The 27,377-nt window shown below is 49.1% G+C and overlaps 2 protein-coding genes across 5 annotated transcripts; one reads left to right on the plus strand and one right to left on the minus strand.

The window, feature by feature from the left end:
- The first annotated feature begins 1,789 nt into the window (after positions 1-1,789).
- MYOZ3 (myozenin 3) lies at positions 1,790-14,107 on the plus strand. 4 transcript variants are annotated; one of them, XM_008166472.4, is made up of 8 exons: positions 1,790-1,888; positions 5,906-5,995; positions 6,518-6,672; positions 7,239-7,316; positions 8,175-8,313; positions 8,937-9,117; positions 12,118-12,259; positions 13,219-14,107. In XM_008166472.4, exons 2-8 carry the CDS (start codon positions 5,914-5,916, stop codon positions 13,291-13,293), a joined length of 852 nt encoding a protein of 283 aa, XP_008164694.2. In that variant the 5' UTR covers positions 1,790-1,888; positions 5,906-5,913; the 3' UTR covers positions 13,294-14,107. The 4 variants fall into 4 exon arrangements, with proteins under 4 accessions (XP_008164694.2, XP_065412099.1, XP_008164693.2 ...); XM_065556027.1 differs by having other exon boundaries at positions 1,804-2,068; XM_065556028.1 differs by lacking the exon at positions 1,790-1,888 and adding an exon at positions 3,683-3,788.
- RBM22 (RNA binding motif protein 22) lies at positions 13,973-26,982 on the minus strand. The gene is made up of 11 exons (XM_005295799.5): positions 26,722-26,982; positions 25,867-25,920; positions 24,773-24,802; positions 22,368-22,500; positions 21,454-21,554; positions 21,121-21,293; positions 19,080-19,280; positions 18,221-18,385; positions 17,661-17,749; positions 16,707-16,838; positions 13,973-15,947 (listed from the first exon to the last, which is right to left on the minus strand). The coding sequence occupies exons 1-11, from the start codon at positions 26,773-26,775 to the stop codon at positions 15,817-15,819; spliced, it is 1,263 nt and encodes a 420-aa protein (XP_005295856.1). The 5' UTR covers positions 26,776-26,982; the 3' UTR covers positions 13,973-15,816.
- Between the last annotated feature and the right edge of the window lie 395 nt (positions 26,983-27,377).

The raw sequence follows: 27,377 nt of genomic DNA on the forward strand, positions 1-27,377 counted from the left end.
CCCATCCCTGGACACACCTCCCCCGCCCCGCCACTCAGCCCCACTAGAACCGGAGCCCCCCCACAGTGCTCGCAGGAGGCGTTTGGGGGCGGGAGAAGGTGGCCCGTTGAACCGCGGTGCTGGCATAATCCAATGGCGTCACAGAGGCGCTAGAAGGAGAGTGCAGGGGCAGCGTTGCCTGCAGATGCAATTGTCATTGGAATGGCAGTGTGCCCCCTGGATTGGGTGAGTCGCACCGGTCCCAGCCCTGCTCCCGGGCCCACTACGCTGCCGCAGTGATCTCGCCCATGGTGCCTTAGACCTGCCAGGGGAATCATGGCATCACTGTGGTGGAGGTACCCACAGACTGGATGGGCAGCGAATAACTGCCACGCTCAATTGACTCTTGCGAATTAGCTACAATGGATGGGGCGCAGCAGGCCTTTCCTACACTAAACCTGCCATGATAAGGAGCGGCCACCAGGTGGCAGCAAAGCTGAATGAGCATCTCCCATTGTGTGTCCCCCCCCGGAGTCCCCCTTCCCCGCCCCCCCAATTCATTTGGGATTAGTCAGCTGCTCCCTGTTTGAATGGTCAGTGTCAGAGCCCCACACAGGGGGGATGGGCTGATACAGAAATCTCATCTACACTAGGGAAATAATCCCCCGCTGGCGCTAGCTGCTGGGGTGAGTGCCACCGGGAGCCATGGGGGGCCATAAGCCACCAGGTCAATTGAGCCAGTGGTGGAGTTGAACCCGTATCAGCAGCTGGGGAAAAGCTTTGCCCAATGTCCCTAGCGATGGAAGGCTGGAGTTGAGCTGGCTGGAATGGAGAGATCCTCCGGCCGGGCTAGGTAGGAGCCAGGCCCCATCAGGCGGCTCAGAGCTGGCGGGCATGAGCCTCTCAACCAGTAATGGCCGCAGGTATGTTTGCAGTATGGGGGTCTTTCCTGCTCTCTCCTCCTACAAACTGGACTGAGAAGGCGCCTCAAGAAGGGATTGTGAGCTGGAGAAACCCTCCCCGCCCCCACTCCCCTTGGTATTATTACACAGATGTGAATCTAAATAAGAGCTCAAAGCAGCCAATGGGATGCTCCAGGAAGCTCCAGGCCTGCACCTCACTGTGCGGTGCTATCCCACAGCCCGGCCAAGCGTGGGAGCCACTCTTCCTGACCCCAGCTGGTGAGCAGCTTAGGCCTGAACTGTGAAGTTTGTGTCCTCTTGTAATTTGATTCTTGTTACTGGCCCTGCAGATACTATTCTTACCCCTCTAAGTTGCTAACACGCTTGTGAACTGCACTGTTTACCACCATAATATCCTGTAGCAATGAGTTCCGCCGATTTTATTGTGCCCTTCATTTGAATTCTAGAGTAAACAGCTTGGGGCAGGGGGCCTTTTCTGTCTCTATGTTTTGCAAAGTGCTCTGTACTCCAAAAATAATGATAATAAATAAGAAGCGCATAACAGAGTATTTCCCTGTATTTATCGTAAATGGGTTGCCTTTGATTTTAATCAAATACCCCTTTGCCCTGGCATTATTGAAGAAAGCCTCTAGCTTCCCTTCTCTCGTGCCTGCATTTGTTTGTATCCCCCGCTAGGGCATTTAGCACTTCCCTGGCACTGTCTGTCTTTGAAGTGCTGTACAATCGCTAATGCCTCCATATATACAGGCATGTTTATGCATTTGTGTGTAAACTCCTTACCTGGGTGCACACATATGGCTTTGTATGCCTGAGCATGAGCGAGTGTGTGTGTGTGCATGCTCTTAACGGTCTGGAGCTTGGCTCACAAGGGTCTGTGCTGCCTCCGCCCCCTTTCTCAGCCAGAAATAAATGTCTGATGTAACATGGATTAGGACCGAGGAATCTCAGCGATGGTCCAGGCTGAGTGCGAGCAAGGCACAGAGCGGGTAAGAAAGACACAGGGGCTACCGGCAAACACTGGGCTCTGGGGTAGGTTTGTGAAAGCTGTTAAGGAATCCCAAACCCAAACCCAAACCCTAGTCCCTGGGCGGAGCGGGCGCAGCGGGAAAGCTCCTTTCATCTAACAGCATCGCAGCAAGACAGCGTCCGAGGAGTCACACAGTCAGGTACGAAGAGCTGGGCTCTGAACTCGGGGGGCGGGGGGAATAGCACGGGACAGGGAGAATTGCTACGTTCAGCAGCAGCAGGAGGGAACTCAGCAGCACACTGGAGTTTGACCCCCATGAGGAGCAGGCTGTCTTCCCCCAGCCGCTTGTTAGCCTCCGTGTGGCTGGCTCAGCTCAGACTCACTGGGGGCTGGAACTTGGAGAGTTAATAATTAGGGCCCTACCAAAGTCAGGGTCCATTTTGGTCAATTTCACTGTCATAGGATTTTAAAAATTGTAAATTTCATGATTTCGGCTATTTAAATCTGAAATTCCACAGTGTAATTCTAGGGGTCCTGACCCAACAAAGAGTTGTGGGGGAGGTCACGAGATTGGGGGGGTGATGGTCGTGCTGCTACCCTTGCTGCCCTGCCTTCAGAGATGGGTGGCCGGAGGGTGGCAGCTGCTGGCCGGGAGCCCAGCTCTGAAGGCAGAGCCGCTGCCCGCAACAGCGCAGAAGTAAGGGTAGCATGGTATGGTATTGCCACCCTTCTGCGCTGCTGCTGGCAGGGCGCTGACTTCAGAGGTGGTCACCCAGCCAACAGCCACCGCTCTCCGGATGCTCAGCTCTGAAGGCAGCGCAGAAGTAAGGGTGGCAATACCGCGGGCCCCACTAAAATAACCTTGCGACCTCCCTCTGCAACTCCCATTTGGGTCAGGACCCCCAGTTTGAGAAATGCTGGTCTCCCCTGTGAAAGCTGTATAGTATAGGGTCAAAGCACACAAACGACCAGATTTCCCAGTGAGAGACCAGATTTCATGGTCTGTGACGCATTTTTCATGGCCGTACATTTGGTAGGGCCCTATAAATAGGACAGGGTATCTGGTGCTGGTGAGGAGAATCTTGACAGCTGGGCAGGAGAGGGCTTTGACCTGCGTTCGTGTGTTTGGGTGTTGAGGAAAAGCCACCACCCCAGCAGGCTGGGCTGGGAGTGTTATTGCCCACATCTATTTCGGTAGGGGCTCGGCCCGGGCCCCGGTGTGCTTGGCCCTGTACAAACCCGGACCCAGAGTTAGCCCCTCCCAGCCCTGGGAGGTTTACAATCGAAAAGACACAAGTGCAGGTGACATGAGCAAATGGACGTGGAGGAGCCACAGTGAGAAGCCGCCATGCCAGCGGTTGGCTCCCTGAGTGCCACGCAGCAGATCTGGGCATGGGGGCTCTCCATCCCTGAGCCCGAGGAAGACGGGAGGGCTGGGGAGGTGGTTAGGTGCATTCAGCTTGGCTCTGAGGAACCCCCTTATGGGGGCTAGCAAAGCAGGCATTGCAGCTCTCGGGGAGCCGCTGCTGTGGGCAAGATGGGCAGCAGCCCAGGACATGGGAGCTAGGGGGGTGGGGGCGGCGCTGTGGAGTTGTTGGCTACACTACAGAGAAATGGCTACTTGCATGCACAGCTAGGCCAATGGGCCATCTCGCCCCATACCCTGCCTCCCACATTGGCTCATACTGGATGCTGCAGAGACTGACACCCCCAGAATGGCCCCAGTTGCACTGGAGGGGAAGTTTGTTCCTGCACCCAGCTGGTGATCAGCTGATACCCTGGAGCATGAGGTGTCTTGTAATGTTTCCTTATTAGTGCTGCTGCAGAGGCTAATCTTATCCGTGGCTGTGCGTTGGGCCTGCTGGAAATGGGGTATTTGCCTCCATAATACCCTGCAGCAGTGAGTTCCACAGGCTGTGGTGAGCGAAGCATTTCCTGTCAGTTGCTTGATATTTGCTGCCTTTCAATTCCATGGAGTGACTCTAGTTCTTGGATAATGGGGCAGGGTGAATAGGAGCTCTCTCAGACCCATTGCCTGGGCTCTGGAGGGGCAATAGCAAACCCATACGCCAGTGCTTGGCGACACTAGAAATAGGGAGTGGAACACGAACCCACTCTGAGTCCAGAGATCTTGCCAGGCAAGGACCCCGCATGACTGCTGGTGGGGAGGCCAGTTCCCCCTTTCAAGCTGTGCTGGGGTGGGGAAGCTGTGCGTTCTCTGATCGCTGAGGGGTGGGGATCCAGGCTGTATTGAAAGCGAGGACAAAAGTCCCATTGACTTCAATGGGGTGAGGATGTCCCGCTGGGTCACCGAGTCCTAGAGGAGCTGCCATATATCGGGAGTATCAACTCCCCCCTTCCCTGTACGAGCAGCCCCTGCGGTTCTCTGTTATGGCTGTAGCAGAGTCACTTGCTAGGAATTCTGCTGCACCTGCAGGGCCTTAAACTCCCATCAGACTCTCCTAAGGGGAGCCCAGCATCTCCCGCCCTAGCCCTCCAGCTCCCAAGAACCACCAGGCGCCGTCCTCTTTGCCCAAAGGATCAGGGTTACAACTCCCCGCTCTACCAAGGTCAGGAGCTTAAAATAGACCGTGGCTAAATGGGAGCTCAGGGGGCAGCGAGGAGCAGACATGGTCTCTGTAGTGAAACCCACACAGCAGAGCAAGGTGCTGCTAACTTGGCCTGCTGCCCCATTCAGGCAAGGGGACCCCATCCGTTCGTGCACCACACGGGGGGAGACGTATACTTAAACCTGCCTCAGTGCAGCAGGATGGACTAGAGAACCTCTTGAGATCCCTTCCAGCCCGACACTTTGATGAGTCTGTGATTCTACGGGGGTGGTGTGGGGGGGAGGAATGAGATGGGGACTATTTTTTCCTCTCTAAAGAAACGCCCAGTGAGGGCCTTCCTGGAGGCTGACTTGCAAACAGAGAAAAAGTGACTGATTTGAGCTTCTTGTTGGCTTCAGGAGAGTACAAGTTAAAAGGCTTAGATGGCACAGAAATATGATTGATCGATCAAATCATAGATCCCCGTTCTGCCCATGCTCCAAGCATTGGTTTTGTACCATGATGTAGGGTAGAATACAGCCCTAAAATACATATAAGGAAACATGCAACATTTTCATTAGCTTGAGAAACTCACCACTGCAAGGCATTAAGTCACAGCAAAATTAAACATAAAGGAGCAGACGCTTATGAATAAACGTGGCACCAGCCAGCTAATCTAACAGTCACAAGGGCTCTTGCTTCAGGGCCTAAGCAGAGGGGTAGCTGAGCTCAGAAAGCTCAGTATACAATGCAATGCAACCTTAATTTGTACATTTTGAATAGCGTCTTTTGTACAAGACAGCCCCCCACAGTGCTTGGCAGAGTTTAATGCAGGCCGGTGCATTGTATCAGGGACAGAGAGCCTTGGTGCAAAATCTTGGCCTGGGGAATACATTAAGTGGCTCAATCATAAAGCCAGCAACGGAGGGCAGAATTAAGAGGCATGAGCAGGGAGCAAAGAGATTTCAGATGGCGAGTTGCTGCAGGAGACGGCACCAGATGGCAGGAGCTGCGGAGAAGAAGACTCTCGCACCAGCAATGGCGAAGCGTGTGAGGGGGTTGGAGAGAAGCTAATCCAAGAATAGTGAGGAGAACGGGGAGGAGAGCACAGAGGGCCAGGATGTGGTCACTTGGAACAGCTCTATAGTGTTAGAGACATGGAGAGCTGGTCCTGAAATGAATGGGAGATGTTTGCAGTGAAGTTGGGGTGATGTGGTGGCATGATACAGTTCCTATGACCATAAAGCAGAAGAGAAACCCCCTTTTTCCAGCTGCATTCTCTCTGGTTTTGTGCATATTTTCCAAAAGGGAGCAAAGCTGGGCCCCAGGGTAACCTTTGCAAAAAGCCATCACACGAACCTCAGAACTGCACGTGGGATCAGTTCTTCCCAGGGACGGGGCAATTGGCACACTGGGGGTAACGTGTGGGTAGCAGCCAGGGTCTGCCCTGATGTGTGAGCCCTGCTGGGCTTCTGCTTCTTTTCCAGGTGAGAAGATGTTCCCAATTATGCATTCAGACCACACCCGAGAGAGAAAAAAGCAGGCGATGGCCATCGTGACGGAGATGATGGGAGATGGTAAGAGATGCCTTGTGCTAAACTGACTTACGGAGTAGCCCCAGGTTGCCGCATGCAATCCACTGGGGCTGATCCCGTTCCCATTGAAGACACTGGCAAAAATCCCCTGGACTTCAGGGGTATTAATGTTACTGGTCTCCTCCTTGGACTTTCCAAATGAACGAACGGTACATTGTCAATTAACACTAATGGGGCCCATACCCCAGATTGCTAGAGGTTATTCTGAGCCCTTCCCGGCACCAGGATCCCCTTACTATCCTCCCTTTTCATTCCCCCCCCCCCAAGGCCCTCTGGTCCCCACCTCTTTGCCTGGATGTGGCTCCCATCAATGCAGTTTCTGAACCAGCCTGATGGGCCCTGCAGAGCTATGCCAGATGTTTGTCACTCCTAGGGGCTGAGTCAATCAAACCCTCTCCTCGCCTCTCCCGGCTCCCCATGCACAGCCACTGGCCCCTCGCTCAGAGCCTAACCCCCTATTGCAACACCTGTGCTTTCACTGCCCTGCTGTGTGTGTGTCCTCAGTCCCCCAGCTGGACCTGGGGAAGAAGGTCAGCATCCCCCAGGATCTGATGGTGGAAGAGCTGTCTCTGCAGACAAACAGGGGCTCCCAGCTGTTCCAACAGAGGCAGAAGCGGGTGCAGAAGTTCATCTTGGAGCATCCTACTGGCTACAGAGCCGTGAGTCGCCTCATCGTGATGGGAACCCAAATCTCAGCTGACCCTGTTGGGTCACATGATGGTCACGCTCTTGGCTGACAGTCCAGGGACTGAACCAGGGCCCTCCAGAGCTAAGGACAAGAGCTGCTGCAGCTTGAGCTGAAGCTCTAGAAATGGAGGAGGGCTGTAATAAAGCCGGTCCTCTAGATCAGCACGGAGGGGGAGCTGTAACACCCACGTGTTACGCCAGCACCCTGGCCTACCAGGGCCCCTCTTAGCCCAGGATATGAGGATCCCTGAGTTAACAGGAAGCCCTGCGCAGTTATTGTAACGGCATGTTTTAACGGGAAGGAGTGTGAGGGGGAGGCAGCCATCTTTGTTGTGGGCCCATGCGCCATCAGCTGTGAGGAGAGCCGGGCTGTCACCACAGGGCACTGCCAGTGTCCGTGGAAACGATCCCCTTGGCAGAGCCAGGAAACGGGACTCTGAAACCACGTGCGTCGCCGGCCCTTCCGCTGACAGCACTGGGGCTGCGTGTGGGGCCTGCTCCCCTCAGAGAGTGACGTCGTTCCCCCTGCCCTCCATAGAGCTCAAGCAGGATGGCAGCAGGTGGCTCGCACGGCGCGGCTGAGGGGGACCTGGCGGGAAGACCGGACGCGTGGCTGGTGAGTGTCCCTGGGGCACCCTTATTTAAAGAGAAGCAGTGGATGGCGCTAGCCAGTTGGGCTGGAGCTAGGTTACTGAAGTAGCCTCATTGGCAGCTGTAGGTCAGTGCTTTGCCTGGCGTCCTGTCACTTTCCCTGCGTTCACTGAGCAAGGACATGCTGGAAAGGGCCGTGAGGGGGCTGGCAGGCTGCTGTTACCCCCTGCAGCAGGGTGCTTGCATGCTCCTTGCATCAAGGCACTTTGGAAAGTGCCCCTCTGGGGCCTGCTCTGCATGCTGGCCTATTCAGTTGGGATGAAGGTACGCGTATTTCACCCGGATTTCATTTTCTCCTTCTTTCTGAGTGAGGCAGGAGCCCCACGGGTCCAACCTCCGTAAGTATCCTTCCACGGCTGGAGGCCTGGGTTGACAATCTCACGGGGGCAGGCAAAAGTGAAGCAAGGTGGTAGTTTTCCTCCAAGATGCTAGCAGTTCATCACAAATTCACCATGCAAGTGTCTTGGAAAGGACCAAAGATTAGAAAACAGGGGGCCGGTAGGTCCTCACTGAGGGCCACTGGTGGAATCGTGTGAAGTTCTGGGGCTAGCAGAGCAGGGGATGCTGCAGCAATGCATTAAGGCGTGCTAGCAGAAGTGCACGTGGGGAGTTCTTGCACCGCACCTGGCCACGCCATGCCTGGCTCTAGCTAGTGCAATATAAAAAGCGATCACCCTTCAGGAGACGTGACTAAGTCTCCTTCCCTGCCCTTTGCTACTCCATCTTCTCCACAAGACCGTACCTCAGTTGTCAGGGGCAAAGCGAAGCAGACCTCTCCTGGTGCCCTGTCCACAGCCTTCTCCTATTGCTCTTTCTTCTCCAGTCTGCCCAGGGCCAGGAGAACTATCGCACTGAGCTTCACGTGGCAGCAGCAGGCCAGGGGACCCCTCCCAAAGTGCCCAAGAAGACAAACAAAGTCCTACAAATGAGTAAAGCCCTCAATCCCGAGTCCCTGGCCCCAGGTAAGGAGTTGCCCACAGAAAAAGAACACCATGACGGAGCTACCTCAGTGAAGTAACGAGGAGCCGGACCTGCAGAACTTGTTATCAATAGAAGGCGTATGGCCCCCATGATTCCCACTGGCAGAACATGAGGACCCCACCCATAACCAATCAGGGAACAGCCATCCCATGTAGCAAGGAAAGCCTCCTTTCCCCTCCTCCTCCCCCCCACAGATATAGATGATGCAGAGATGTAACCTGGTCACTACAGCTGGCTGGGCATTGTCTGCCAAAGTGTTTTTTCAATGGAAAAAAGTTGGGTTTTTGGATTAAAAAAAATGAATTTTTTTTAAACGAATACATTTTTGCCAATTTTTTTCAGGTATTTGTCAAAAAAAAAAAACCCCCAACAATCTGAAATGTCGGTGATAGGACAAAAGAAACATTTTGATATTCTCTATATTTTTTCATGGGAAAAAACATGTCCTGGCCATCTCCACTGCTCTCCCAGCCCTTCCCATGGGAGGGGAGAGGTCCTGTCCACACGAGGACAGTCCCGGGCAGGCCTGACGATCCAGTGAAGCTGGCTGGCTGCTACCTTGCAGGTCTGCTGTAGTACCGAAAGCCTTGTCTCCCAAACGCAGGCTACTCTGGACCGCTGAAGGACGTCCCACCGGAGAAGTTCAACTTCACTGCCATCCCCAAGGGCTACTGTTCCCCTTGGCAGGAATTCCTCTTCAGTGAGGACTACCGGATGGAGAGCAAGAGCCAGCTGCCTGAACTGCCCAGGAAACCCAGCCACTTCGAGTTGAGGAGCTTCAACAGGTAACGGGCACCTGACACATCCACCATGTTTGCTGGGATATGCTGGGGATTGATGGAGGACTCGGCCTGGGGCAGGCTTGGGGATGAAAAGGTGGCTGGAGACCTTGCTAAGACCTGCTATTTGCAATTTTTCTTGCAACCCCATTTTAGCTGCTTGTTGTAGCAACCGCCCCTGGGAAAGGCTGGGCAGGACAGGGGTCTTGTGCAGCACAAAACCGAGATGGGGCACCCTGGACTTCTCTGCAACGGGACACAAACAGCTGACCGGCGGCTAGCCCCGGCTGGAACCAGTGAGGCTGGTGGGTGCTGAGCACCCCCTATTTTTTTTCCATGGGTGCTTGAGCCATGGAGCAACCACAAAGTTGGCGCCTATGCTCAGAGCAGTCTCTGTCCCACACCTGTTAGGCCATGGCCACGCTAAGTGACAGCTCATGCGCTAGGCTAGTTTTCACAAGGTGACAGATAGCTGCAGAAGCAGCTAGGACACTAGGTTAATCCTTATGCAAGGTGCTAAAAAGTCACCTGATTCCTTCCCGCCACACACTGGAGACTGAACTTTCACAATTCTTCTACCAGTGGCTCCAGCAAAGGGTGCAGCTCCAGGCACTCCGTGCAAGAGTTAACCTTCCTCTTTGATATGTAGGGCTGGGTTTGTAAAGTCCTCGGATGGGAGACTGCCAAGGGAATCCCGGGTTCTGCAGACAGCAGGAGTGGGGTTCCAGTAGAAGCGTTCTCACTTCTCCGTCAGTAGAGAACAAGGAACCTAGCCTGGAGTTGGGGGCACTGAATTTACATAGCAACATCTTTTAGCTGAATCATAAAACCGAGGCCCTGACCCCTTCTGGTCACTGAGGATCCAAAAATCCCTTTTCATGAGCGTAGGTCTGGGGCTCACCCTGGTCCCCTGGCCAAACTGCTGTTTGAATAATTACATCCTGCCTAGCTGAATTCTTGCTACAGTTTCAGCTGATGCGGAGTTCCTCCTCACTTCTTGCCCTAAGCTGCTGTACAATGTTGGTGGGCCCCACTAACCAGCTGCCTTATTCGAACCCTAAGGAGGCTGCATGAGTCATGCAGGAAGTTATGGAGATGAAAGGTGTTGTATAAATGTAAGATATTAACGAGGGACTCGCCAACCCCCTCCCACACCAGACCCGGTGTAACTAGCAGGGAAGCACATGAGCTAGCTAGCAGAAAGCAAGGCCACGGTGGAAGTGATGCTGCCAGCCGGAAGCAAAGGGTGGAAAAGCCAAGGGGTTTCTATTGTTATTTCCTTACCACCCAACGTATTCAAGTATTTAGAATGTTTCCCGTCCCCAGCTCCCTCAGTCATACGCTGTAAAGGACGGGGGAGGTGCTGCAGTCACTTGTTCTTTAGTTTCTGGGGCTGGTCATGTTTCTCGGCCCTGGGCTCAGTATTTATTTCTGGACAGAAACTCAAAGGGGCATGTTTCTAGATGATGTGTTAGGCTGCCTAGCTTCACCCTGTTATTTCCCCTCTGAACTGCTGCTCTTCTATTTAAAGCCCTAAACTGACATTTAATACAGCTAGATGCTAATTTAATGCCAAGTCTCTCACCTCCATTTTAACTCCTCAGTGAGGCACAAAGTGCCGGGAAGCTGAATTTACAGACCTCCGATTTAAACTGAGTTAAAAAAACATGTGATCCTTGTGGATCTAAGGTCCTGATTTTGAAAATCACCTCTTTTCATTTGATCTTATCCTCCCACCCCAAACAAATCCAACCCAAAGCTGTTAGCAAAACGGATGCTGCCTTTTGTATTAAGCGAGAAGACAGAAATCCTGCCTATGAAGCAAGATGAACCCTGGAGTATTTCACATTTGTAATAGACCAGTGGAAAGTTCACCACCTCTCCAATGACCGAATTCAAGCAGGCTGGTTTATTTACAAAATGCAGAGGGGTGATGAAAGACCTTGAAGAGGCTCGCAGAGATGGTACCTGCCCTACGTGAGCTGTAACACAAGGCTTTGAGAACGACCTTGCCACATACTCCTTGGGGGAACCGAGCATTTCTGGAACAAGCCTTCATCATCCACACTTCCCCCAGAAGCGGGGCTCAGACATGCAATCCCTGGGACGCTGCTGAGACACGATGCCACGTTACTCGAGTAACGGATTAGACAATGTACCAGAGCATGCTTTCCAAAGCAGACATTTGCAGATACACCCCACAGTCAGCCTTTACCGCTGCCCCCAAAACAGTGCTCTGCCTTAAACGAAGGCCTAACATTCAGCACAACCCTAGCTGCTCCACGAGAATACACCTCTGCCCTTGTATCATTTCTCCAGGAACAAATGACAGCTCAAGCCACTGCACAAAAGCTCCCTTTCGTCACGTTCCGAGAGAAGCTGCCCTGGTGCCGAAAGCAGGTTGATTGTTAAGAGATGTACGACAGCATTGATCATGAGGTGGGGGTAACGCAGCTGCAGCCCCTTCCAGAAGGCTTTGGCTGCACCTAAAAGGCTTCACTCTGCTTTACAAAGGAGAGCAGAGGATAGGACTTGCTGCCCCAAGACCTTTCATGTGTGGTGTCTCTCTCATGCCTCTCCTTGTTCAACACGTACCTGGAGGCTGGCAGGGTTGCTAAGGGGAAGTGGGGTGGAGTAGCTGTGGGGGCTGACACCCAGCTCTACCTTGCCATCCCAACCAAGGGTGCTGAGGTAGTGGGACCAGCGCCCCTGTCTCTCTGCAGGAGTTTGGACGAGGGCTAGCTGACTGAGGCTCAGTCTAGAGGTGAAGCTTTTGAGGGGCTGGGGGAAAACAGACAGAGTAGGGGGGGATTATGGTGGCTGGGAGGAGCACAGCTGCCATTCATGACACGGGGTGGCAACTGAGGGCTCTTGCTAGATGACAAGGCTGCAATTGGATGCTCAAGGAGCAGCTAGTCCCGAGGGCTCCTTCCAGCCATGGCTACCAAGGGAAGTACACCCCCCACCCCCATGAAAAGGCTAAATCTTCTTCCTTTGTGCACGCAGGACTCCGACCCCATTTGGTGGAGTGCTACTCAATGACATGTTCACTGTGCCTGGGTTGGAGATGGAGGCTCAGACAGACACCTCGAACAGCTTGGAGCTCGCCTGGAATAGACCCAGCTTTAACAGAGCACCCCAGGGCTGGGTACGGATTTTACCAGAGACAGAAGAGCTGTAATGTAATCTTACTCCCCTCTCCTACCCCACAGATGCTTTATCTGCTAGGCTCAAACATGCTTTGTTTTAAATCGCTGGTAGAAGTACTCCTCAGCACAGCAGAAAAGGGGAGTTGATATTCTTACCCGTGCACCCTGTGACGGCTCAGTGGCACAGTAGGTCATCCACTTCCACACACAGCCCCCAGCAAGCTCACATCTAGAGCCATTCCTGGGCTACCCCATTACAAGGTTTTCCTAGGTGGTCCGTTATTGACCAGCCAAGTTCTCATTGATAAAACAAGGGGATTCCAGTAAACTTCCACATCCATCATTATACTATGGAACAATCCGATTGGAGCAGACACATTGTCCTCGCTCCAGTGTTGTGGCAAATGGCAGAAGAGCCAGTTGTCATCACATCAAGTCGCCTTGCAATTGTTCTGCTGAAACATTTGACACCAGCATTGACAGGTGGTGGCTGCTCAGAGAAATCCAAGCTTAAGGGCAGTGCTGTAAAAATGTAATTTTGGTTGAGATGGCGGGGGGTGGGGGATGATAAGGCAGTGTGGTAATCGGGGAATGTGGGTGAAATAAGTTACTAATGGCTTTCTGACACATAAGGAGATAGCATGTTAAAGGAAATTACATCCAACTCTGCTAAGAAACCAAACCCTGGGCTGGGTGTAGGGGGCTGACTGTCAGGCAGAAACGCGTACTGCATATAAAGGAGGGGAGTGCTTGAGATCACCAATACCCCACTGGGAGAATCAGGAACCTATGCCATTTTCCCTGCTAGCTACTGGTTGGTGTGTTACACTTCCTTTCCTACCTCTAACAACTTGCTGTCTGAGGTTACACACCACGGTTTTCATATTCACACCACTTGATTACAATGATCTACGGAGGGCCTGATGTGCTCAGATTTTCTTTTTTACTTCAATAATAGTCAGGATCAGATCCTGCCAATTTAAGATGCAGTACACAATTGGTGCAGCCCCAAAAAACAATGATTCTGTATTGAAGTACTTGCCAAGCTGATCATACAAATCAATGCTTGATAAAAACATTAATGGGGTCCCACTAGGGAAGAGAGGACATCCTACATAACACCTCGATGGCAAGCAAGACCTTCATGCAACACATGCAGAAAGTGGTCAACAAGGGTGTTTTGACCTTTTGAATGCACACAAGCACAGTCTATAGAACAGAGCTATCCATCAAAGGAAGAATGCTACCCAAAAAAAAGGGCAGAGCAGAACCCATGTATGTTCCGAACACTCACCCTGGCTAATAGAAAAGCTCCAGGTCAACTATGCAGTTTCTACATTTGTTTAGTTGTTTTTGTCAAAGTCTGACGATAATCGTACTGTAACCTTGCAAAACTGGTCTTGTTTTCTTTTTGAATGGGTGAGTAATAATATATATATTTTTGCATCGTTGTGGTTAGGCTAGGCAAGTAATTTTGTATCCTGGCTGGTAAAAGTGCAATTTTAAAAGGCTGCCTTATTTGTAAATAACGTAACATACAACCACTGTGTTTGTAATGCCAACGAGACCATCCAGAGGAAAAGCATGCACCTCAGTTAATTACAACCTGGGGCACTCACCACTGCAATGCAACACTCACACGGGGAACATGCATTCCTCTGCCCGCCCCCAGAAGCACACCTGGGCAAACTGAACAAGAAAAAAAGCCAGTCTACGTGTTTAAAGGTTTATGCCTATGAAGTACTGTCCAGCTCTGAGCCCATCTCCCTCCCCTTTGCCTGTGAGCTGGAGGCCATGTTTACATTCAGAAATCTGGTTGCAGAAAATAAATCAGCTACATTTGAAAACTTGTCTCCGTTCAATACTTGTCAAATTAGTGCTTGCAGAATAAGGCACTGACTGGCTTGAGTCAAGCCCAGTACAAGCAGGTGCTGTGCCAGCTTCCCCCGCACAGATCTGTCAATGGGTCGTCAAAAGCCTGTCCTGTAACAGGCTATTCTGGGAGCTGCTGAACGGTACCCAGTTGTGCTGTATTTTGATATTTTTACTGACTGAGGGCTAAACCTGAGACCAGCAACACTCATTTCCCTGTAACCTATGCCAAGTTTAAACCCAAGTCTCCAGAGAGGAAAGGCCAGTGCACTAACCGAGGGCACCCCCTAGAGTACTGTACTCTCCTATGCAAGATCCGACATGGTGCCTGCAACGTCAGAACTTCACAACGCACCTAAGCATTCCAAAGTGCAGCGTGGTGAAGCAGAACTGGGGCTGTACTCTCGCTATCTCACGCCACTCTTCATCAGAGGGCTCAGCCAAACAAGGTCAGACAATACTCAGACACATTTTGCCTCTGGAAGCAGGGTCCAAACATTTGGAAAATCTGCCCATTTTAATTAAAAAACCCAAACCAAGTAAATAAGGAGTTCTCTCATCACACGTGTCTGTTTACCAAAACATATCTACAGATCAGTTACATCAAAGCAACAGACTTTGGTACTTTAAAATCCCCCACCTGGACTCCTAAGCACTGTATTAAATTACAGACTTTATACAGAGAACAGATGCACCAGGGTGAATGCTGAACACAGAGCTCTTAAAAAAAAAAAAAAAAAAAAGAATCACACAACCTATCAAACGAAAAATGGTTTGGTCCATTTCACAGGTTGAGAGCCATTTTACACAAAGGCCACAAAAGCGATAGTTCAGACTGGATGAGCTTGCAGTATTACTGCTGCCTCATTCCTGGCAGTTTCAGTAACAATGTTCATTCCCCAAGGTGAGGGGCAGGAAGGTCCCAGCTGGCCTATATGAAACAGATGGCTGCTTGAGCATCTGTCTGGGTCATGCTGGAATTGGCAGTAGGGGAATTGTTTGCATTACCTAGCATGTAACTGACTGACTGACTATAGGGGCTTAGGCTTCTCCAGTTTCTCACGATCAGAAGAAAAGCAACCCGAAAAAGAGGAAAAAAAGTCACAGTAAGTAGAAGGAGAAATCCCTGGAAGCTGTGCCCCTGATGCTGGTTTCCTTTCCCCTCAGTGTTATCTTGGAGCATTCTGGCTTAGTGCTAGAGGACCTGGTATCTTTTTTCAATGATGAATCACTAGTTATTTGACTCCGGAATGAATATTACTAGGGAAATCTCCAGTTAAGTCTGCACAAGAGACCCCAATCCATTCCAGGGTGGAACTTGCTGAGGCTATCAAAGCGGCTGAAGGTGTGTTTTTTTTCCCCAGGAGACAAATTTATTTCAAAATGTGCAAAATTGAATACACTGATGGGATTGTAATTCTAGTACAACTCATTCATGGACCCTCTAGATCACGTCTCTCCACATTCCTCCCCCACACCCACCCACCCACGATAGTAAGTGAATGATTCAAGTTATATGAATGACCAGATTAGCTAGTGGCAACACAACAGAGCTCAGCTTGCCCTGTGCGTGCAAGCAGGAAGCAAGGCTTAGTCTCCAGCTCGCCCACAGCTGAACATATTATGCTACCATGGGAACCAAAAAAATGACATCTACTCAAACGGTGAACAGGTCAATGGGGTGCTAGGGAGTGTTGTGCTTCCCAGCGTGGGCACCCATCCTCTGTGGATCTTGAGAAGGGTAGTGGATGGGGCCTGGGGCTCTCATGAAGGGAGGTGGAGGCCCCATAGTGTGGAACATGTGTGGTCCAAAACCTGTAGACACAGAACACAAGTGTCAGATTACCAGGCGTCCTGATGAAGTATTTTACTGTTGCCTATTTGTCGTTCAAGCCAGATAAGCAAAACATACTTGAGCCCACGGAAAGGGTGCCCCCTCTCCTCCTTCACCAATTCCTGAGGAATCCCAATTTACTCCCTTTTAACCTTTCTGGAAGCATAATGAACAGCTGAGGACATGTTGCTAGTCAGTGACAGTGCAGATTCCAGTTCTGCGAGTGCTGTTCCCCTGCTCCCTATTATATTATGAACTTCTGAACGTTTTGTTTTCACTACTGAGCATACCAGAAGTATTCGGGTAACAAGACCATCCAGCGCATTTGGACAAACTCAACCCTCCTGAAGTTCCACAGGGAAAAGGCTTCACGTTTTGAATATACAAACAGTCAAATATTGACACTAACGTTCTGTCTGTTTAGAGTCACTCCTAAAAGTTAGCCATGTAAACCCCACGTTGTCCCTATCAGCTAAGCAGGGTGGGCCTCAGCACAGTTTATGGGATTCTCCTGGGTACTGCAGAATTTTGCAGAGAACATATTACCCCACAGGCAGTTCTGTCTAACAGAGCCAGTTCTACAGCACAAGCTGTTTCATAAACCCAGATCGCGCTTAGTAGGTACCACACAAAGGCACCGGCTAGTAGGTAATCTGGCAAGTAGGGATTGATTCCAGGCCTCTTTGGTAAAGGACATAGTTCTACCTCTCCCCACTGAGGGGGAAGGGGGAGGGAATTACCTGGAGGTGGGGGTGGAGCAATGCCGGGAGGTGGGGGCAGGGCAATGTTAACCACGGCTGGAGGGCCACTGGGAGGTAGGTTGAAGTAATTTGCAGACGCCTCTTCTTCTGCAGCTGGAGGAGGGGGAAGAGCTTCAAGACACAAACATCCCTTGGTTACTGCTAGCAGGCAAAATATAAGCAAGTACCCACCCTTGGCCCTAAGGGGAGTGGCTGCAACCGTCTCTCCTGACAGGAACTTTGTTAGCAGTGTGTATCTAACAGATGCAGGATGCCAGTGAACCTCTAGAGTAACAGCCATGATCCCTTCCACAGGCTCTGACCCTTCCACAACAAAAAGCCACCTGAATCAATTTTTTTTTAAATTTAAAATTTCTCCTAGAACTGGAAGGGACCTTGAAAGGTCATCTAGTCCAGCCCCCTGCCTTCACTAGCAGGACCAAGTACTGATTTTGCCCCAGATCCCTAAGTGGCCCCCTCAAGGACTGAACTCACGACCCTGGGTTTAGCAGGCCAATGCTCAAACCACTGAGCTATCCCTCCCCCCTACTCTAAACAACTGGGATTGCCTGCCCAAACAGATGACACTGAATGGCTCAAGAACACACAACCAGAGCTTATGCCACAGAAGGTCTCAATTATTTAAGTGCCTTTATTGTAACCATTGTAACTTTTCAATCATCCTGTAAAAAAGGCCTTGAGGCACCTTGAATTTCTTTCTAGCCAAAGATCCCTTCATTGCCCATAAATACAAGACTCTCTAGCCAGCTCTTATTCGAACCCAGGTTCACTAACTGCTCTGAGAGTGGAATGTGCAGCTGCCCTACTGACCCCAGCTCCCAATGGTAGAGAGAGCAAACTAAGAAGTGTAACTCTGTTCTGCCTCATGGCAGCAAGTGACCTGCTGTTCTGTGTTTGAGAGGGCAGTCACTGGTATGGAACCATTTCCCTTACCTCCAGGTAGTCCTGGGACTGGCTCCAGCTTTATACCAGATTCTGTAGTACCTTCTTTCTCCTTCTCTTTCCCTCTTGCTGCTTGGGACCTGAAATCAAAGCCAAAAGCATTAGAACTGAAGAGGGAGGTGACAGAGTGGGCAGACCCTCACAAGAGAGTGTTTTACGTCACCAATCCCAGACCCACTGCTTCAGGCCAAGGATGAAGAGCTTACAGAATGCTAATAGCAGGGACTTGGTAAATTGGCACGAACGGAGTTAGTGCTGTTTTTTCAGACAGCAGCATACCCACCCCAAAATAGAATTTCTCAAAGCGACCCAATGCCAATTACCTTCCAACACCTCACTCCCCACCAAAAGACAGGCAACCCAGTAAATATTTGGGTCTTTTACACACTTGGCTTCTGTTCTAAGGCACCAAGACTGCTTTTGAGTTGAATAAGGAACAGTACATGACTCTGAAGTGCTCAGTTAAAAGTGGATTCTCCCAAAACAATATCCAGAGGAAAACCTCCAAAAAGGAAATAAATGCTTCCCCTCTTCCTCTCCCACTTGCTCACCTCCCCCACTTGACATTGAGTCTGCGTCCATTGACAATGAGCTTGTTAAAGGATTTCTCAGCAGCCACTTCTGCAGCTTGCCGTGTGGCAAACTGGATGAATGCACACTGCTGCCTCTGTACCACGGTTATCGTCCGGATCTCCCCAAACTGGTAGAAGTGATTTCTGCAAGGAAAGGACACCAAAATTGGATTCTGCTCCTCTTCTCCATAAAAACATAATACATTAAAGGTCTCACATGCTCACACCCTGGGAAGACAAGCATCCTTTCCCCTCTGTATCACCGATTCAAATCCAGTGTTAGAAAAGAGGGGAAATGCCTGTCACAGACCTTTAATCCCTACATACAATTATGCAGCAACAGTGCCAGGCTCTAACAGGGGTTTCTTCAGAATTCAGGAATTAGGAGGATGGAGGTTAGATCAGGGGATTTCAATTGTAAATGTGCAAAATGGGATCCTCTGGGCACCAACAGCAATGATGCATTTTGGGGGGGATTTTTGGTGGAGGTAGAAGAGAAGAATTTAAACACAGCACACAAGATGTTGCTTAGACTTAACCGTATTCCCACCTCCAGGAATTCTGCACTCCTCTAAATAGACCTATTAGCCAGCTTCTTGTTAGGGAAAAGTGAACAAGAGCGGTCACTCACTTCTGACTGGTATGGACAAATGAAGGGGCTGCATAACCAAGGGATGAACGGCCTCCTTCATTCTCATTCAGGCACAGCAACCTCAACAAAATACTTGCTAAAGATGAACACCGTGACAAGCATCTTAGGAAAATTTTAGCAAGCTAATTCTCAGTTATCAAGACATCAAGCTGAAAAGCAAATGCGAACTCAGATGTACCAATGTACCTCAGATCAGTCTCGGTGATGGTATCTCCCAAGCCTCCTACATATAGCGTGGTAATGGTCTTGTCATCAGGTGGGTCCAGACGAGGCATGGTTGAAGCCCGTTTCAGAAGCTTATCAGCTACAGGGTCATTAATACCATAGTAACGATCTTTGATGTTCTGATCAGCCAGAGGATCGTCTGGGTCTGTAGGTTTCTCATGTCTAAAGTATAGTAAACAAAGCATTTCATAACATTGCGCTGTTACAACTGCACCAGACTAACACGACTGCGACAGCCACCTTTCTCCTTAAAAGGCTATCTGAGGACTAACAGCATTCAAATAATCACACCAGAATGAAACAATTAAAGAGCCCGAAGAACTCAAATTACTTATTAATTTATTATAGCATTTGCCACTTAGCGTTTTAACAAATAGCAGCTCAGACAGCTCAACCAAGGTTCCGTGAAATTTTAAGAGCCAGATTTCAAACAAAGTTACTTGCTGAGATATGTTCAGATCACTGCCTGTGGGACAGTATTTTCTGCTGCAAGGACTGATGTTGCAAAGAGAGGCAATGAACAATGTAAGAGAAAAGCTGCATTTGTTATGGTGATTGATGTTTCAGCTCACTGCTGAATACACACAGTATGATCAAGAAAGATCTTGCTGCAAAGGGATTCATTCACTGGTGATATGTGTCAAGTTAACATTCAGTTTCAGAAAGCCTTTGACAAGGTCCCTTATCAAAGGCTCTTAACCAAAGTAAGCTGTTCTGGGATAAGAGGGAAGCTCCTCTCATGGATTAAAAAGACAGGAAACAAAGGGTAGGAATAAATGGTCAGTTTTCAGAATGAAGAGAGGTAAATAGTGGTATCCCCCAGGGGTCTATACTGCGACCAGGGCTGTCTGACATATTCATAAATGATCTGGAAAAAGGGGTAGACAGTGAGGTGGCAAAATTTGAAGAGGATACAAAATTACTCAAGAGAGTTAAGTCCAAAGCAGACTGTGAAGAGTTATAAAGGAATCTCACAAACCTGGGCAACAAAACAGCAGATGAAATTCAATGTTGATAAATGCAAAGTAATGCACCTTGGAAAACATAATCCCAACTACATATACAAAATGATGGGGTCTATATTAGCTGTTACCACTCAAGAAAGATCTTGAAGTCGTGGATAGTTCTCTGAAAACATCTGCTCAATGTGCAGCAGCCGTCAAAAAAGCGAACAGAATGTTGGGAATCATTAGGAAAGGGATAGATAATAAGACAGAAAATATCATAATGCTACTATATAAATCACCGGTTTGCCCACACCTTGAATACTGTGTGTTGTTTTGGTTGCCCCATCTCAAAAAAAATACATTAGAATTGGAAGAGGTCCAGAGAAGGGCAACAAAAATGATTAAGGGTATGGGACAGCTTCCATACGAGAAGAGATTAGAAAGAGAGGGGACTTTTCAGCTTGGAAAAGAGACGACTAAAGGGGGATATGACAGAGGTCTACAAAATCATAAATGGTCTGGAGAACGTGAATAAGAACGTGTTATTTACCCCTTCACATAACACTAGAACCAGGGGTCACTCAATGACATTAATAGGCAGCAGATTTAAAAACAAACAAAAGTACTACTTCACACAACGCACAGTCAGCCTGTGGAACTCATTGCCAGGGAACGTTGTGAAGGCCAAAAGTATAACTGCATTCAAAAAAAGAATTAGATGAGTTCATGGAGGACAGGTTCATCAATGGCTATTACTCAAGATGGTCAGGGATGCAACCCCCCATTCTGCGTGTCCTAAATCTCTAACTGACAGAAGCTGGGAGTGGACGACAAGGGATAGATCACTCAATGATTGCCCTATTCTGTTCATTCCCTGTGAAGCATCTGGCATTGGCGACTATCGGAAGACAGACTACTGGGCAACATGGACCGTTGGTCTGACCCAGCGTGGCTGTTTTTATGTAATTTTTCCTGCAACATCTGCAAAAATGCTTATGAAGACACTGCATTGCTTCCATTACATGAACATGTTAGCTTTTCAAACAAAACTGTACCTGTAGGGACACTCTTCCCCTCTCTTGCATTCTCCTTTCACCCAAAAGGAACAGATGTGGGGTCGGTTGCGTTTATAGTAAGGGGTGGTCCGAGCCAGTTTAAGCAACATGTCACTGGTAGAAGTAGCTTTTCCTAGAGCACCAACCGCTCTTGTGCCATCAGAGTTCGAAATCTAAGCAGTAGGTAAAGAATGCATATTTCATTGCTTGGGACAGGAAATTGATGCACATAATCTTGAAAACTTTCTGGTTTGTCTGATTATCTAGTTCATTTCATCTACAGCACAAGTGAAATAAGCCACCAACAGATTCTGTTTCAAATGCATTCCTTACTTCTCTCTCCATGTTCTGGGTGTAATACTCTTTATTGACATCAGATTTAGGCATGTCATCCTTAAAAGAGAGTCCTGCATCTCGAACCTGAATAGGTAGACCTAAAATTAAATGGAAAAACAAAATTAATATTAACTGAAAGCAAAAAGACCAAAAATGGTTATTATAACATACTAAGGTAGCTGTATTCAGAGATAGCAATCCTGAAGAGCAGTCAAATCTGTACTGATTCGTTGTTTTCCACTGCATTAATTAATATCCTCTGGATAGTATTACTTCACCTGCCGTGAACGGTGAACTGAATGAGACTGAAAGTTTGTCTAGTTTTTTAAAAGCCTCTGCATATTCTACTGAAACATATTTGAATAGTGGGATTCAGTTAATCACAAATATAACTCATCCTACATCTAGTGTCACTAATGGAACTATTTTCACTCTTGCCAGCAACAAAAGCATGCAATGTCAAGATTCTAATCCTCTCTACAGTTAGAGTAAGATCCATTTGGTATCAAAGTCCAAACACACTTGGAAATTCATAGCAACTCAGTAGTATGAACACGAACAATCACATCACAGCACTAGTGTGTATGGGAAGATCTTATTTTAGAATCGATACAATTATTAGACACGATTTAGTCTTGAATGAGCTGGAAAGTTTATGCACAGACAGGAGCACCATTTGGCATATAGATGTGCCTTCTGGTATATCCTAGAAGAGGTCGTAGTCAATTTGTTCAACTTCTCTCTCATACAAACACCTCTAAATAAATATGCATCTCCATGCCCTAGGCGCACAGTCATGGAGATACACATTTATTTAGAGATGTATTAAAACTATGCAGAGACAGGAGACAAGCAAAGTTAAGTCTCAATCTGTACTTCCAGTTTTTGGTAAATTGACCCCAGCTACACACCATATTCCAGGTCAAGCAGGCAGGTCTGACACACATTCTTCAGCTTGCTACATGTTTGGCACACTTCTGTCTTCTTAAAGCGCATTCGAACACCTGGGCACCAGCGAAACACTGTGAAGGGCCTGGCACAAATCTAAGACAAAGAGAGCAGTGACTTGTATCACTCTAACTGCAGCCAGCATTGACACTAGCATTCAAATTCTTATGGAAACTCAACTACTACTTATCACCTGCCTAACATTACTACCTTAATATGTAAAAATTAAAGCAAACAACTCAAAAACCCCAATCTTTTCTTGGTTGCCCCATTTTGACAGGAGAAGAAAGTTTTGGCTGGACTTTCTTGCAACGATTTGAATACTCACACAACTTTCCTCAGAGCACAAGGCAAAGAGAACTTCCACTTAGTTCAAAGAGCTGTCACTAAAGGATCATTACAGCTAATTTGTAGGATATGTTTTCAAATTATATACTTGCTGGGATTGCAAGAGACCCAGTCCATCTGGCCACAGGCATTTAGGCCCAGAAAAGGATGGCCTTACTCTGAAATAATGCATACAGTCTCTGTGGGGAGGACGTTTCTACTTCCATTGTATACTGGACTCGGGGAAGGGGAGCTGGCTCTCAGTACATCAGTCTGGTTTCCTAACGAAAAGGAGATGATGGTAGGAAGGAGGAAAAGAGGGAAACAATACATTTTAACTCCTCCACTGGAGTCAATACAAGGCATTCTGCTTTACATTTCCAAGGGATATCACTAAAGATTCTTGCTTTCTCCTTTTTGAAACACAAAGGCCGGCTTGTCTCAGAGATACCCAGCATGAACCACTTGCTGGCAGCGGAGTTACTGAGATCCAGAGGAAAGCCAAGTTCCATCTACCACCCATTTGCCAAGGCAAAAGTGAAGAGGAAATGAATTTTTAACAGGAAAATGCTAGATTGGTTAAATAAATTTAATAGTAATCCAGTCCAGCATTAACCACCATGTTATGAGATTTTTTTGGAGTAACAGCAACTGATAAATCCAGACTAAGTAGAGAATCAGATTTAAGTTCAAACCTTTTTGAGATGACTTTTCATTTCCCGCCCACTCTACTCTTTCTGAAACAGTTGTGCCAGTAACCTTCCCACCAGGAGTGCTGAACACTGCATCTTTTGGTGCCAACCTATGGATACAGTGAATCCACTAGGTCAGTGTTTCCCAAACTTGGGACGCCGTTTGTGTAGGGAAAGCCCCTGGCGGGCCGGGCCGGTTTGTTTACCTGCCGCGTCCGCAGGTTCGGCCGATCGCGGCTCCCAATGGCCGCGGTTCACCGCTCCAGGCCAATGGGAGCTACTGGAAGCGGCGCAGGCCGAGGGACGTGCTGGCTGCGGTTCGCCGCTCCAGGCCAATGGGAGCTGCTGGAAGCAGCGGCCAGCATGTCCCTCAGCCCGTGCTGCTTCCAGCAGCTCCCATTGGCCTGGAACACCGAACCATGGCCAGTGAGAGCTGCGATCGGCCGAACCTGCAGATGCGGCAGGTAACCAAACTGGCCCGGCCCGCCAGGGACTTTCCCTACACAAGCAGCGTCCCAAGTTTGGGAAACACTGCACTAGGAGGATGGGGTTAAAGAGCAACACCACACACTCCTGGGGTGAGGGGAAAGGAATTTGTATAACTAGGTGATTGGGTTATTTTTGTTTGGGTGTAATTATTCTCTTACAGGGTTTGAAACCTGAACCTTAGAGCACTGTGCTCTTGCAAGAGACTGAGTGAAAATGACTAGAAACAAAAGTGAATCTGAACAATTCCAAATTTTTTTTTAAGTGAATAACCAGACTAAATAGTGAAATAAAGGAAATAACCCTAAACATTTTTCAGATTTAATAATTAAGGGTCCAATGCTGAAAAGATGTACAATCATCAGTAACTTCACTCACATGAGAAGCCCCACTGACTTTCATGGATAAATCACATGACTAGAGTTATTAATTATTTTATTACTGTAGCACCTATGAGGCCTAGTCACAGACCAGGACCCAATTGTGCTAGGTGCTGCAGAGAAAGAGAAAAAGAAGATGGTCCCTGCCCCCAAAGAGCTTGCAATCTAAGGGTAAGCCAAGAGACTACAGATGGATAGAGAGAGATGGGGGAGTATACAAGGAAACAATGCAACAACATTGGTCAGCATGATAGGCAGTGAGCACACCAGTAGCTTAACCGATGTCAAGTATTTGTAGGCATCAGGGCATTCACATGCTCAAGAGCTTGCAAAATCCAACCCTTAAAGTGTTAACAAGAATAAGCAATTGTTTGAAGCTATCTATTGGATTGTTATCTCATATTTTCAGCATTATATCTTAATCCTAAATGGAAACTAATGAGCTAGTCCAGAAGTCAACTCTTACAATGAAGACAAACATACCTTGCATTCTTTTCCATATTTCTCTTTGGTCTGGAATAAAATCAAATGAGAGTTACTAAAAAAACTCACAAGATACTAGTCAATGCTATGATCATACATTACATGCCTTAGAAAATACTCTTGTGCTTTCATCTCTTCCACCCAACCATCCACATGTGGTACCACCACAGCTTCTGCATATTTACTCTCTGTGGTGGTTGCATTTAGAGATGTCTGACCCTATGGCTTTCACTTAATCCGGAGAGCCTTTGAAAGGTAAGTGGGAGAAAATCACTTCCAAACCCTTCTATTTTTTCTGATGGCAGAATATTCAATAGAATATTTTTAAATCTTTCAAAGAAACCCCCCAGCTTCGGCTTTTACTATCTGTTTTCTAAACAATGACAAAACATCCAGAGATCCGTAACACAAAAATAAATCCTCTATCGATCTTTGAAACATAGACCATATTTGCATTAAAAATTATAGCTCATTAGAATTTCATAAAGACTAAAGTGTGCTTAGGGAGAGGCGAGTGGAGAAAGGTGGATGTTTAAAATGAGACTACACTACATGATTGTACTTGGTGTTGGGAAAGGTAAAACAAAATGGAATGGTGACAGGTACACAGCCTTCCACTGAAGAGGTCAATGCATTGGGTAAAAGAACAAGGATTTAAAGGACATTCAAGCAACCTTCATTAAATGATAGCAAAGCACATTTTAAAGCTTGGGCAAGTCATTTAACCTTTCAGTGCATCGCATTTCTCTAAGTCAAGAAGACAGTCATCATCAAAGTTGTGATAGAACCCATGTTTATCCCATCTCTTAAGATTTAACCATTAGACAAGCGGTCTTGACTTCAGCTCAAGTTTTTGATTGTTTGATTTGTTTTATCGTGTTCCCCATGCCCTCGGCCAATCCCAAAATCTAGCCCTCTTCCCCTATGCGCGCATGTTCTGCTGCCAAGAAGCAGCACGCAGACGCCTGGATGCATTTTGGCATCTCCTACTTGCCTCATTTGACTGAGCTCATTTTTTAGTCCCCTAAGCCTGAGGTTCAGTAGCTAGTCTCACCATACACCTTAAAGGACAATGACTCGAAACAGTCACATACCATTCTGATATACGGGTTTTCTCCAAGGCATGTCTGACACAGAATGGGGAAGTCCTGCATCAAGGAGGAGAAAAAAAAGAGTCAGGAGGACTAAATCTCAGCGCTCACTTCAGATTCCCTCTCTATTCAACAGCAACATTTCTGCAGTCTGCTTCTCTCAGCTCCAAGATGCTGGACTGGCCAGTACTAATGTAAAGCTCTGGCTACCCAAAGTGGGGGGACAACAGCCCCCCAACATGCCCCAACCAGCTACTAGCTGAAGCCTTGTGAAGAGCCACGCACCCGCAGCCAGTTAGTTTTATTTTAAAAGCAGGACGCTCTCCCAAATTATGGAGATATCCCATCTCCTAGAACTGGAAGGGACCTTGAAAGGTCATTGAGTCCAGCCCCTGCCTTCACTAGCTGGACCAAGTACTGATTTTGCCCCAGATCCCCCCTTAAGGATTGAACTCACAAGCCTGGGCTTAGCAGGCCAATGCGCAAACCACTGAGCTATCCCTCCCTACCTATACATGGTAAGATCCCACCTTGTCCGGAGTGGACACCAGCCACCCCGGGGGACCCGTGGACTCTGTCAGTGTCCGTCAGTTACACGGGGTCAGCACCCCGCGGCCCCGATCAGGCCCTGCACCCCCTAGGGAGAGAGCCCCTGGCCTCGGCCTCCCGCCCCGCCGCCTTAGCACCCGCCTCGGCCTCCCACCCCATCTTCAACCCCTGCCCCGGGGGACCCCCCGCCAGCTCCAGGCTCCCCGGGCCGGGCCGCAGAGGGAGGCTAAACCCACACCGGGAGGATGGAGGCGCCTCGCCCTGGAGCCACAGGCCCCGAGCCCCCCCCCGCCCGGGGCCAGGCCTTACCGCGTCCTCCCAGTTCTGCCGGTTGTAGGTGTTGGAGCCCAGAGACGTCGCCATCTTGGAACCAGCCCCGGTACCCGCAGCAGCAAGGCCCGGGCGGAAGCGCGCGCGCCGCTCCGCCAACAGCCCGGCATGCACCGCGAAAGGAAGAAGGGCCCTGACCCCGGCATGACCCTCGGAGAGCTGGCGCGCTGCCGCCGTCCCCTCTAGCCACCACTAACCATAGAGATGGGGGGGCCGGGGCGGTGTCTGGTCCTTTAATTCACCTCGCGGGGGGGGACCAGTGCGCCCAGTAGCTCCCGCCCCAGCAATCCCAGAGAGGCTGCTCCCCTGTCCGGGAGGGGATGGGGGGACGTCCCCCTGGGGAGGGGGGGTCAGAAAACCCCCCCACTGGGGTTGGGGGGGAAACTAGGGTGACCAGATGTCCTGATTTTCTAGGGACCGTCCCAATTTTTGGGTCTTTTTCTTATATAGGCTCCTATTACCCCCCACCCCCTGTCCCGATTTTTCACACTTGCTGTCTGGTCACCCTAGGGGAGACTCCCCACTTTATCATGGAAAAAGACTCCTGGCGAAGTCTGGGGGGCACAGCGTGAGCCCTGCCCTTTCTCCCCTGCTCTGAGAGCCCTGGGGTCCCCGCACGGACCTGCTCCCTGAGC

This window comes from Chrysemys picta, chromosome 8 (assembly GCF_011386835.1).
Source record: "Chrysemys picta bellii isolate R12L10 chromosome 8, ASM1138683v2, whole genome shotgun sequence".
Taxonomy (NCBI): Eukaryota; Metazoa; Chordata; order Testudines; family Emydidae; genus Chrysemys; species Chrysemys picta.